Source organism: Trachinotus anak, unplaced genomic scaffold (genome assembly GCF_046630095.1).
Source record: "Trachinotus anak isolate AG129_WGS33_773 ecotype Australia unplaced genomic scaffold, CSIRO_AGI_Tana_v1 ptg000003l, whole genome shotgun sequence".
NCBI lineage: Eukaryota > Metazoa > Chordata > Actinopteri > Carangiformes > Carangidae > Trachinotus > Trachinotus anak.
In genome coordinates this window covers 13667988-13680035 of record NW_027273854.1, presented here as the reverse complement: position 1 = coordinate 13680035, position 12048 = coordinate 13667988, and the positions used below count along the sequence as shown (strand labels likewise).

At 37.6% G+C, this 12048-nt stretch overlaps 1 protein-coding gene and 1 pseudogene across 1 annotated transcript; both read right to left on the bottom strand.

Moving 5' to 3' along the window:
- Nucleotides 1-350: 350 nt before the first annotated feature.
- On the bottom strand, nucleotides 351-5787 carry LOC139618195 (interferon-induced protein 44-like). The gene is made up of 9 exons (XM_071473924.1): nucleotides 5616-5787; nucleotides 4058-5125; nucleotides 2650-2700; nucleotides 2484-2517; nucleotides 2102-2300; nucleotides 1832-1984; nucleotides 1515-1686; nucleotides 1319-1419; nucleotides 351-1166 (listed from the first exon to the last, which is right to left on the bottom strand). The coding sequence occupies exons 3-9, from the start codon at nucleotides 2696-2698 to the stop codon at nucleotides 1005-1007; spliced, it is 870 nt and encodes a 289-aa protein (XP_071330025.1). The 5' UTR covers nucleotides 2699-2700; nucleotides 4058-5125; nucleotides 5616-5787; the 3' UTR covers nucleotides 351-1004.
- A 4320-nt stretch (nucleotides 5788-10107) lies between these two features.
- On the bottom strand, nucleotides 10108-11260 carry LOC139609098 (interferon-induced protein 44-like; annotated as a pseudogene).
- Between the last annotated feature and the right edge of the window lie 788 nt (nucleotides 11261-12048).

Sequence of the window (12048 nt, the reverse complement as noted above, 5' to 3'; positions counted from 1 at the left end):
GATTAGATTAGATTAGATTAGATTTCTGAGAAGGGTTCTGACAGAAGACTAGCCCACCCAACAGCATGATGGTTTATTATCCAGCTCTGCTGAACTCACCTCCTCTCTGCACTTGTTCAACGATGCCTTCAAATGCTCTTCCAAACCTTCACCTTTGCACTATCACTGAAAGCCCCAAACCACACAGTTTAGTACGAAGTCCCAAAAGTCCTAAATATAAATAATAAAGTAAAAAATAAGAAAACTATTTCAATGAACAACATATTGTTTTGTTCTCTCTCTGTCTCTCTCACACAAACACACACACACACACACACACACGCATACACATATGGAGCGTTTCACAGTCATCTGTGTTATTCTTTATTCATTCATGAAGTTTTAAATGCTAGTGAGTGTGATCCCTGGACCAGCTTATTTGGTGGCGGTTTTTTGAGATTCCAGCACTAGTTTCTGAGTGCTACATCACCACAATGAAGCAAAAACTACACTGTGCATGCAGAATTTATTTATGTATTTTCACATATTTAGGAATATAATTTTACATTGTGTGATGATGACATGCAAATGTGATCAAAGATCAGAGAAATGAATAAACAGATTCATGATTACTGAGAAAGTACGACACCACAAATTACCACCTGATTTGACAAAGCATAATCGACAAACAACATAATAACAGAAAAGCGCAAAATCCATTTCTAATAGTGGCACAAGACTGCTCTATGCACATCTAGGTTTTAACTGCATCAAGCTAATTTATCCATACTTAATTCACCAAGGTAAAATACTGAGCAGGTTTTCAGATGACTTACAATAGATGACATTAATAAATACTATATACATTACATTACATGCTTGTATATGACAACCAAAAAGACAGGTTGGAATATGTGATTATCATGCACATATCTGTTGACATTCAAAGTTCATTTCACATCATGACATGAAACAGACTTTTTGCTTGCTGTGATGAACAAGATTTGCCTCAGCACGACGTAGATCTACAGACTGTTGACAAAATCTTCTCCATGGTTAATCATGTGTCTCAGTGCGCTCAGAATCACTGTATCAATGCCATCATTAATGTCGATTTCTGAGTGGTAGTTCTTCACAGGAAAGATACAGTTCAGTGGAATCCCCAGCTTCACACTCAGTTTCTCCATCTAAATTTAAACAATTTGAGATTTAAGGAATTACATCAAAGAGGCAATCAAAGGAGATTTCTGTGTTAGAACATTAAAATGTAATGCTAAATTATTTTCCAACTGGAAAAACAAATCTCTACAAACTCATAAAATCACCAGTAGAGACTTACCTGTTGCTTCAGCTTTTTACTCTTATACATGTTTTTGATATTTTTTTGGACCTCGGGACAGGCTTCATCAATTTTGTTGAGAATAGCCAGTTGGGGAATCCCTGCAGATTCAGAGCAGAATCCAAGTCAGTCAAGACAATGTTGTCAGGTTATTTGACTCAAACTCAAAAACACAATAACAAACTCAAACACTTACCCATGTCACTGGCTGCAAGTCTGACCTCCCTCATCTTTTTCTCTGTTTCATCATCCATCATATCTAATGTGTCTGCAGCAATCACACAAACCAGAACATGAACTTTGTCATTTAGTGTGGGGGAGTTGTTGTAGCCTTGATTGTCCTCAGATAATGGGGAGACAGGATTGAACTGCAAAACAATGTAAAATTTAATTAAAGAATGGCTTCTGCATGTAACATATAATATATGTAAATAAAATGAGATATAGAAAAGACAAAACTGAATCTTATCATTAAAATATGCCCAATAAAGTTTAATGAAATGATTACAGTACTTTGTAATTGTCTTTTACGTGTCCCTTCATAGCCAGTATGATGTCCTGTACTCCAACCCCTTTGCTTGAGTCCTTCTCAAGGCCCATGATGTCAGTGAAGACAAAAGGGTAAAACATCCCTGGTTGTTCTTTTTGGATCTTGTAGGTTCTGTACTGTGAATCAGAAAGGCTTCATGACAACAGTGCCACCTACTGAATGATGACTGTAAAGCAGTTTGTATGTTGCTCACATAGTTTCAGCATAAAAAGTTGCTAAACTATTGGTCATACTGTTTTGGTGAAGCTGGCCTGAGAGGTTGCGTCTACCAAAGCTCGAACAGTCATTCTGCCTTGTAAAACACTGTCCACAGAGTTGATGAAACTGGACTTTCCAGCACCAACTGGTCCATGAAGAAGAATCCTGAGATGTTGGAGCTCATTATTATGGGGTTGATAATTCTTCACATACTGCAGCTCTCTCTCTTTGTTGCTGCAAAGAACATTTTAGATAAATATTGAAGCCAAATCAATCTTTGTTGTCAGTTATATGTTTATTTTGTTGTTGCAGCACAGACAGTGGTGAGATGTTTCAGAATATTGTTGAGAGAACAACAGAAACAGGAAATGAAGCTACCATTCAATTATTTTGTGAATTTTATCTACACATACTCACCCCCAGGGTATTTTCCTCCATTCTTCAGGAAAAGCTGACAGCAGAGTGCACAAGTTACAACAAATGAACATAAAATATGAGAAACTACTTCGGAAACATTATTTGAATGTTACTTTTACTTCTAATTATCTTACAGAGCTCTGTTTCTTTTGAAGATCCTACTTACTTGGAGAAGGCGGGGGGGTGGGGGCAGGTTTAGACTCCTCTCCTCCCATAGCTGCAAAATATTCAGGAAACATATATATTTATAAAAAGTGGACTTTAATTTCAATACTTAAATTAAGTCTGTTAAACTGAGGGATGAGAGACTGAGACTTATGCAGTAGTAAAACACCTGCTCCGTTCCTGATGCCTCCTGCACAGAAGGGGAGAAGCTTCGCCCGAGTTGAAAAGCAAAACTAAATTGACTCAAAACTAAATAAAAACAAAAGAAATTGAAACAAAACACAAGCTACAGTAGGCTGATAAAATGTCAAATTCTTACAATGCTCATCTGTTATTTATTGATTTTAATAGTGCAGTAAAATAAACATTTCAGTTTCACAATACCAAGATTTACAACTATAACATTTGAGAATAGCTGACTATCATGACCCTTACCTCAAAGTCGTACCTCTGGAAACAAAGTGGTGCTACAAATGCTGTTGATGTTCAGCTGTTAAAGCTTTGTCTTCCTATTCCCAGCCTACTGTCAGTGTCGTTGCTAATCACCATATATGGGTTGCAAAGTCATTCTCTTCCTTTCACTTTCACTTTCTCTTTTCACTTTCACTTTCTTCATGAGTTTTCCTTGAATTCTCCCTTCTCCAACAGCAGTGTTAAATAGTTATGAGAGGTCCCAGGTTCAAACCTGGATGAGCCCCCATTTATTATGACCCTGGCTCAAGTGGCTACAATCAAAGGCAGACTGACCATGGTTAGCAGTTAATAAAGCATATTTTTATTAAACCAAATTAAGGCGCCAAATCAAATGTTCACAGCATGTGGTGTGGAAATCAGTACAGTCAGCAGTGTGTGGTTTGCATGTGTGAGGAATATGAGAGTGGGTGATCTAAGGTCATCTGCCTCAACTGTGGGTTGAGAGAAGAAGGGTTTCTTTTAAATATGATACTTACTTGGAGAAGGCTGGGTGATGGCAGGTTTAGACCCCTGTCCTCCCATAGATGCAAAATATTCAGGGAACATATATATATGTACAAGAGTTTTGTGTAATATTCACAATAAAGCACTTGCCTGATTTCCAAAAATCTAATGTTCTTAGCATTGGGGCAAGGGTCCTTTCAGTAGTATACACCCACTGATGCCTTCTGCACAGAACAGAAAAATCTTCTTACAGTAAAGGGGATAAGCTCCAACCTAGTTGAAAAACAAAACTAAATTGACTAAAACTAAAATGAAGCGAAAGAAATTGAAGCAAAACACAAGCTACAGTAGGCTGATAAAATGTCAAATTCTTACAATGCTCATCTGTTATTTATTGATTTTAACAGTGCAGTAAAATAAACATTTCAGTTTCACAATGCCAAAAATTTGCAACTACAACATTTAGAATAGCTGACATTCGTGGCTCTTACCTCAAAGCTGTACCTCTGCAAACAAAGTGTTGTTACAAATGACGTTGATGTTCAGCTTTTAATGCTTTGTCCTCGTATTCCTACCCTGCTGCCAGTGTAGGTCCTTATATGGGTTGCAAAGTCATTCTCTTCCTTTCACTTTCACTTTGCTCACATTTTCTTTTAACCCTCTCTTCTCCAACAGCAGTATCAAGTCAAGTTCATTTTATTTATATAAATCATAACAGAAGTTATCTTCGGGCAGTTTTCATACAAAGCAGGTCTCCACATACTCTTTATTATATCATTTACAGAGACCCAACATTCAAGCATTTGGAAAGAAAGACAGAGAGAGAGAGACAGAGAGAGAGACTTTCTTTTAACACAACACTTGTGTAAATGATCAACCACATAATGAACAAAATTAATTCCCATCATCAACTTTAATATAAACTGACAAAATTAATTTTCACACATGATTTCTACAGCTCCATCAAATCATTCACACAAAATCACTCCCTATCTCTCTCTCTCTCTCTCCCTTTCTCTCTCTCTCACATACACACATACAGGCACTAGATATGCATGCTCACACAAGAATGACTTACTCTAAGGAGGAGAAGAAAAAGGAGCTACTGCACAAAAAATTCTTGAGGGCTACTTACTCCTAAAAACAGGACATTTCACTTCCCGAACAGCCCATAGAACAGTCTGAAGAAGCAGAGGTAAGTCACACAGTCATTTTTAATGCACTTTACCAAACTGGAAAACTTTGTAATGTACTTTTAAAATCATCAGGCCCAGTTTGGCTCAAATTAATGCTCATTTTATCACTCCCCCCTTCAGACAGTTCTCTGCAGAGTGAAGTCAAGGTCTTATGGATGTGATCATTTCCAGTGTCTTCACCTTGAACATCAGCAGTGACTCCTCATCTGCTTCTTCTTCCTCTTCTTCCTCCTTCTCAGCCTCCAAGTTCACCACAAACTTCTGCTCCTCTCACCAACTGAGAGCACCAATTCATGTGGGTCCTTTCACTCGAAACCAAGGTATAAGTTTATCTGAACAAGTCCCTGACCTTTGACCCCTCTGCTGCAGGGAGAAAAGAGAAAAGAGAACTCCTTTAAATGGATCAATGAAGAATTACCCTGTATGTTTTACTTGGCATGATGCCCCTGATACTCTGTTTGTGATGAATTGCCCACATGTCTGTTTTGTTTCTGATTAGTTAAGAGCAAGACTGTAAATGTAAAGTGTTGTCAGTAAATGTGTGTATTACATGAACTGTGGAAATAAAAGTGGAGTAAATTGTGCAAAGAGTGTTTTTGATCATTTACAGGTCACCAATGGTTCAAATTACCAATGGTTCAAGTTATCAGTTCCACCATGACCATATCAACCCTAAACTTCCCTGTGTCATTTAAATAACTTTTTGAGGTCCAAAGACGTAATAATATATTTCATAAAAAAGAAAATAGAAAATAATGCAGGTTGAGACTCCTTTCCTCCCATAGCTGCAAAATATTCAGGAAACATATATATATTTATAAAAAGTGGAATTTTATTTCAATACTTAAATTACTTAAATCTGTTGAACTGGAGGATGAGAGACTGAGACTGATGCAGTTGTAAAACACCTGCTCCATTCCTGATGCCTCCTGCAAAGAAGGGGAGAAGCTCCACCAAAGTTGAAAAGGCTGGGGGTTGGGGGCAGGTTTAGACCCTTGTCCTCCCATAGCTGCAAAATATTCAGGAAACATATATATGTATAAAAAGTGGACTTTAATTTCAATACTTAAATTACTTAAATCCGTTAAACTGGGGGATGAGACACTGAGACTTATGCAGTAGTAAAAGGGGAGAAGCTCCACCCAAGTTGAAAAGCAAAACTAAATTGAAACTAAATAAATTGAAGTAAAGCAGTAAAACTGTTATTTATTGATTTTAATAGTGCAGTAAAACAAAGATTTCAGTTTCACAATACCAAAATTTACAACTATAACATTTGAGAATAGCTGACATTCATGACCCTTACCTCAAAACTGTACCTCTGGAAACAAAGTGGTGTTACAAATGCTGTTGATGTTCAGCTTTTAAAGCTTTGTCCTCCTATTCCCAACCCACTGTCAGTGTAGTTGCTAATCACCATATATGGGTTGCAAAGTCATTCTCGTCCTTTCACTTTCACTTTCTCTTTTCACTTTCACTTTCTTCATGAGTTTTCCTTGAATTCTCCCTTCTCCAACAGCAGTGTTAAATAGTTATGAGAGGTCCCAGGTTCAAACCTGGATGAGCCCCCATTTATTATGACCCTGGCTCAAGTGGCTACAATCAAAAGCATGGTTAGCAGTTAATAAAGCATATTTTTATGAGACCAAATTAAGGCGCCAAAATAAATGTTCACAGCATGTGGTGTGGAAATCAGTACAGTCAGCAGTATGTGGTTTGCATGTGTGAGGAATATGAGAGTGGGTGATCTAAGGTCACCTGCCTCAACTGTGGGTTGAGAGAAGAAGGGAGAGAGAGAAGGGAGAGATTTTGAAGTTGTTCAAAATCAGTAAAAGTCTAATCAGTTCGTCCTTGAGTCTCAGAGGACATTTGTGCCAAGTTTGAAGGGATTCCCTTGAGGAGTTCTCAAAATACTGTATTCATAAGGCCAAAATCATGTTTTGTGAGGTCACCATGACCTTGACCTTTGGCCACCAAAATCTAATTAGTTTGTCTTTGAATCCAACTGGACATTTGTGCCAAATTTGAAGAAGTTCCTTCAAGGTTTCTGAAATATCACGTTCACAAGGCCAATAACAGGTTTTTCCACTTTTACCTTGACCTTTGACCTTCGACTTTTGAAGAAATTCCCTTGAGGTGTTACAGAGATATTGTGGTCACACGTTCAAAACTGCATTTTGCGAGGTCACTGTGACTTTCACCTTTTACCATCAACCACCAAAATCTAATCAGTGAGTCCAAGGAAACATTTGTGCCAAATTTGAAGAAGTTCTCTCGAGGTGTTACTGAGATTTCATGTCCTATGAGAATGGGACAGATGGATAGATGGACATGTATGTGGGCAACCTGAAAATAATATGCCTCTGGCCCTGGCTGTCGCCGGCATGGAGGCATAAAAATGTGTTTTAGATGCTTTTAAGAGACGCCCACTGAAACAATCCAATATCCGTTTAAATGTACGCTTCATTTAGAATATTTTCAGTGCTTTATCTTCCCATCAAAACAAAGTGAAGTTTATCTCTTTCCGATTCACTTAGCTGACCTGCAGCTGTGGTGTAATACAGTGAGCCTTGCAGGTGCACTAGTGCGTAGGAATATGGTAGTTAAGAGGTTGAAAAAAATGTAGTACAGTAGGAAAGTGCTGTTTTGCGTACATTTAAACGGATATTGGATAGTTCGGCGGACGTCATTTAAAAGTGTCTAAAACAGGTTTCTCTGCTGGCCCTGACCACAGGAGCACATCACTCTGTTATTGTGCCAGTGCTCCCAGCTATTTCTCTACACCAGCAGCATGACTACCTCACACAGCCCCACTCAAAATAAACCAAACTATCATTTTAATAACAAACATCTTCACCAAACAAAAGTTTATTACAGACTTCAACAGTGTGGTATAGGGGCCAAAATATATAATCTTATTAAATTAATGTATTTGGAAAATGGGTGTGCTGTTAAAATAGGACACAACAAACTGAATTCTTCACTCAGAGAAGAGGTGTTTATCTGGGTTGAAATTAAGTCCAACATTATCTAATATGTATAAATGAACTTACTGTTCAGTTGGATCACTGGGCTGCTCCTGACCTCCTCCTCCAAGATAGAGGTGAAATCTCTGTTTCATGCTGGTGACCTTATTCTATTATATCCTACTGAACGAGGATCACAAACTGGATATAACAGAAAAAATACTGCCAGAACTTGGCCCTGGCAATGAGTATGAAGACAGCTAATGTCATGATTTTTTGCCTGAATGCCTGAGATGTCAAGAAAACAAATATCAGTTCACCATAAATAATTATATCATTAAACCCGGTATGAGCTGCCTTGGTATAACCACAACAGCATCAGGAGGTTTCAACATTGCAGTTAATGTACTAAAATAAAAAAGCTGTAAGAGCTCTAAATGCAACCTAATTAAATAACCACATTCTAATTAAAACCTGCCTGAAAATATTTGATAGTGTTATCCTGCCCATTGATCTATGGTAGTGAAGCATGGGATCCACTCAGTCATCACAGCTATACCTGCAGATACATTTTACACGTACAAGAAAAACACCAACAAATGCCTGTTGTGCAGAACTAGGCAGATACCCACTGATAATAATCATTCAAAATATTTTAAGCACCTTAAATCCTGCCACCCCAGACACCCCTCACTCCAAAGCCCAGAAAAAGAGTCCCCCATGCCAGTTGATGGTGCACACACACTCTGAGAGCAACACTGCTTTCCAAACACCAGTCAGAGCAAACCAAATTATTACACAACGTAAAGAAACTTATGAGAGATATGGGGAAGACCAAACTAAAAGCCAAAGTAGACCAGAATATTGTCTGTCCTTTAAGTGATATGAATTGGCAGAGTATCACTTAACTGTCATAGACAGCAGAGGTCCTGTCCAAGGTACAGGCTCAGTGACCAGAAACTGGTAATCGAACAAGGACAACATTAAAAAGCAACCTAAAAAAAACAGAACATGTGGTCACTGTAACCCCAGTGTTGGAAAGGCAGCAGACTGTTGCACAGGCACCCTCTTGTGGCAAAGGTGGATATTCTGGCATCCAAGTGGTGTGAGTTGTGTGCATCCCTGACCAACTATCACACAGTGTTCAACTCTCACCTGTAAGCCTGAATGGCTGAAGAACTGTTCTATTGTGTTACAAAACAAGTCAGTAAAGAAGAATTAACTGAAAGTGTCCTGCATTTTCTGACTCTGTCTACCATCATATATACAGTCCTATCATCCAACACCCAGATTTGAATGTGTATCAATCTTTGTGTTGTTTGTTGCAATTTGTATTTAACTTTTTTGGAAAAAAAAATATGTGATGCTTTGGAAATATTGTTTTTCTCAAATTGTTATGCCAAAAAAACATGATTGAACTAAACTGAAATTGAGAGAGAGGGAAGGAGAGAGAGGGGGAGAGAGTGAGCAAGAGAGCAGGAGTAAAGAGAACATAGTACAATGCAAGTTCTGCATAGATATGTATGATAACAGTAATATAAAACAAAAATAATGATAATAATAAGCCTCCTGGCAGTTTAGATGACTGAACTAGTTTCAAGTGTTTTACACTTTCATCTTATACTATCTAACTGCTCTTCAGTGATTACACTCCTGCTGACATCTCAATGTCTTTTACACCTCAACTGACAAAGGGAAACGCTATAACTGAAATTTCTACTAAGTTTTGCAATTAAAAACAAAAAACAACAACAAAAAACATTAGAACTGAACTTTTTTTTTAGTAATTACATAACAATCTTAAACACAGGAGTTGACTCAAACTGGAGATCAGGTAAGACTTAAAAAATCAAGTTCTTTGCTGGAAAGCCAGAGGTCAAACAAAGCAGACGGGAACAGGCTAAAGTTCACACACGAAGAATACTCAAAGTGGAATGCCTGGACGTCTTCTTCCTCTTCTTCCTCTTCTTTTTCTTCTTTTTCTTCTTCTCAAAAGGTGACATTTCAGATCATATTTCTATTTCAATTCAATTTTATTTAAAACAAAAAGTAAAGACACACACATATTCAAAAGTAAAATCCAGTTTAGCACAAGAGACTGAAAATATCCTTCCCAACTCATCATAACCCTTACTAAAAGAAAACAACAACTTGTTCTTCTGATAATAAAGTTCTCACACATTCCCCTTTTATTTTGATAGTTTACAACTGTGGTCATCAGTTTGCAAAAGCAAACTGAAAAATTTAAATCACACCAAAAAAACAAACAAACAAAAAAAAAACAATAAAAAAAATAAAATAAAAAAAAAATAACAAACATGGACATGAAACTGACTTTTTTCTTGCTCTGATGAAGATTTGCCTCAGCAGTATGTAGATCTACAGACTGTTGACAAAGTCTTCTCCATGGTTAATCATGTGTTTCAGTGCGCTCAGAATCACTATATCAATGTCATCATCAGTGTTGATTTCTGAGTGGTAGTGGAACTACATCAAAGAGGCAATCAGAGGAGATTTCTGTGTTAGAACATTAAAATGTAATGCTAAATTATTTTCACACTGGAAAAAAAATATACACAGTACAAACTCATAAAATTACCAATAGAAACTTACCTACTTACTTTTTTGCTCTTATACACGTTTCTTATATTTTTTGGACCTCGGGACAGGCTTCATCAGTTTTAGTGAGAATGGCCAGTTGGGGAATCCCTGCAGATTCAGAGCAGAATCCAAGTCAGTCAAGACAATGTTGTCTCATCTTTTTCTCTGTTTTATCATTCATTATATCTAATGTGTCTGCAGCAATCACACAAACCAGAACATGAACTTTGTCATTTAGAGTGGGGGAGTTGTTGTAGCCTGGATTGTCCTCAGATAATGGAGAGACAGGATTGAACTGCAAAAACAATGTAAAATTAAATTAAAGAATGGCTTTTGCATGTTAACAGTATCTTATACTGTACATATGTAAATAAAATAGGATGTAGAAAACACAAAGCTGATTTTATTATTAAAATATGCCCAACAAAGTTTAATGAAATGATTACAGTACTTTGTAATTGTCTTTTACGTGTCCCTTCATAGCCAGTATGATGTCCTGTACTCCAACCCCTTTGCTTGAATCCTTCTCAAGGCCCATGATGTCAGTGAAGACAAAAGGGTAAAATGTCCCTGGTTGTTGTTTTTGGATCTTGTAGGTTCTGTACTGTGAATCAGAAAGGCTTCATGACAACAGTGCCACCTACTGAATGATGACTGTAAAGCAGTTTGTATGTTGCTCACATAGTTTCAGCATAAAAAGTTGCTAAACTATTGGTCATACTGTTTTGGTGAAGCTGGCCTGAGAGGTTGCGTCTACCAAAGCTCGAACAGTCATTCTGCCTTGTAAAACACTGTCCACAGAGTTGATGAAACTGGACTTTCCAGCACCAACTGGTCCATGAAGAAGAATCCTGAGATGTTGGAGCTCATTATTATGGGGTTGATAATTCTTCACATACTGCAGGTCTCTCTCTTTGTTGCTGTTCAGTGAAGAACATTTTAGATAAATATTGAAACCAAATCAATCTTTGTTGTCAGTTATATGTTTATTTTTTTGGTGCAGCACAAACAGTGGTCAGACTTTTCAGAATATAGCAGTTAATAAAGCATATTTTTATTAAACCAAATTAAGGCGCCAAATCGAATGTTCACAGCATGTGGTGTGGAAATCAGTGCAGTCAGCAGTGTGTGGTTTGCATGTGTGAGGAATGTGAGTGTGGGTGGTCTAAGGTCATCTGCCTCAACTGTGGGTTGAGAGAAGAAGGAAGAGAGAGAGAAAGAGATAGAAGGAGTCATAATACTGCATTCATAAGGCCAAAATCATATTTTGTGAGGTCACCATGACCTTAACCTTTGACCTTTAGCCAGCAAAATCTAATTACTTTGTCTTTCAGTCCAACTGGACATTTGTGCCAAATTTAAAGAAGTTCCTTCAAGGCGTTTCTGAGATATTGCGTTTACAAGGCTAATAACAGGTTTTGCAAAGTCACTTATACCTTGACCTTTGACCTTCAACCTATACCCACCAAAACCTAATGAGTTTGTCCTTGAGTCCAGGTGAACATTTTTACCAAATTTGAAGATATTCCCTTGAGGCGTTACTGAGATTTCGTGTCCATGAAAATGGGACCGGCGGACGGATGGACATGTATGCGGACAACCTGAAAATAATATGGGGAAGACCAAACTAAAAGCCAAACAGATTAAAGTTCATACACAAAGTATACTCATCTAGAAAGTGGAACAGCTGGACTTCTTCCTCTTTTTCCTCTTCTTCTT

Excerpts from the sequence above, each read along its gene's own strand:
- LOC139618195 (XM_071473924.1), bottom strand. The coding sequence starts at position 2,698 with ATGGGAGGAGAGGAGTCTAAACCTGCCCCCACCCCCCCGCCTTCTCCA. Across the intron at positions 1,687-1,831 it reads ACGTAAAAGACAATTACAAA|TTCAATCCTGTCTCCCCATT; the intron begins GTACTGTAATCA and ends ATTGTTTTGCAG. Across the intron at positions 1,420-1,514 it reads ACTTGCAGCCAGTGACATGG|GGATTCCCCAACTGGCTATT; the intron begins GTAAGTGTTTGA and ends CTGAATCTGCAG.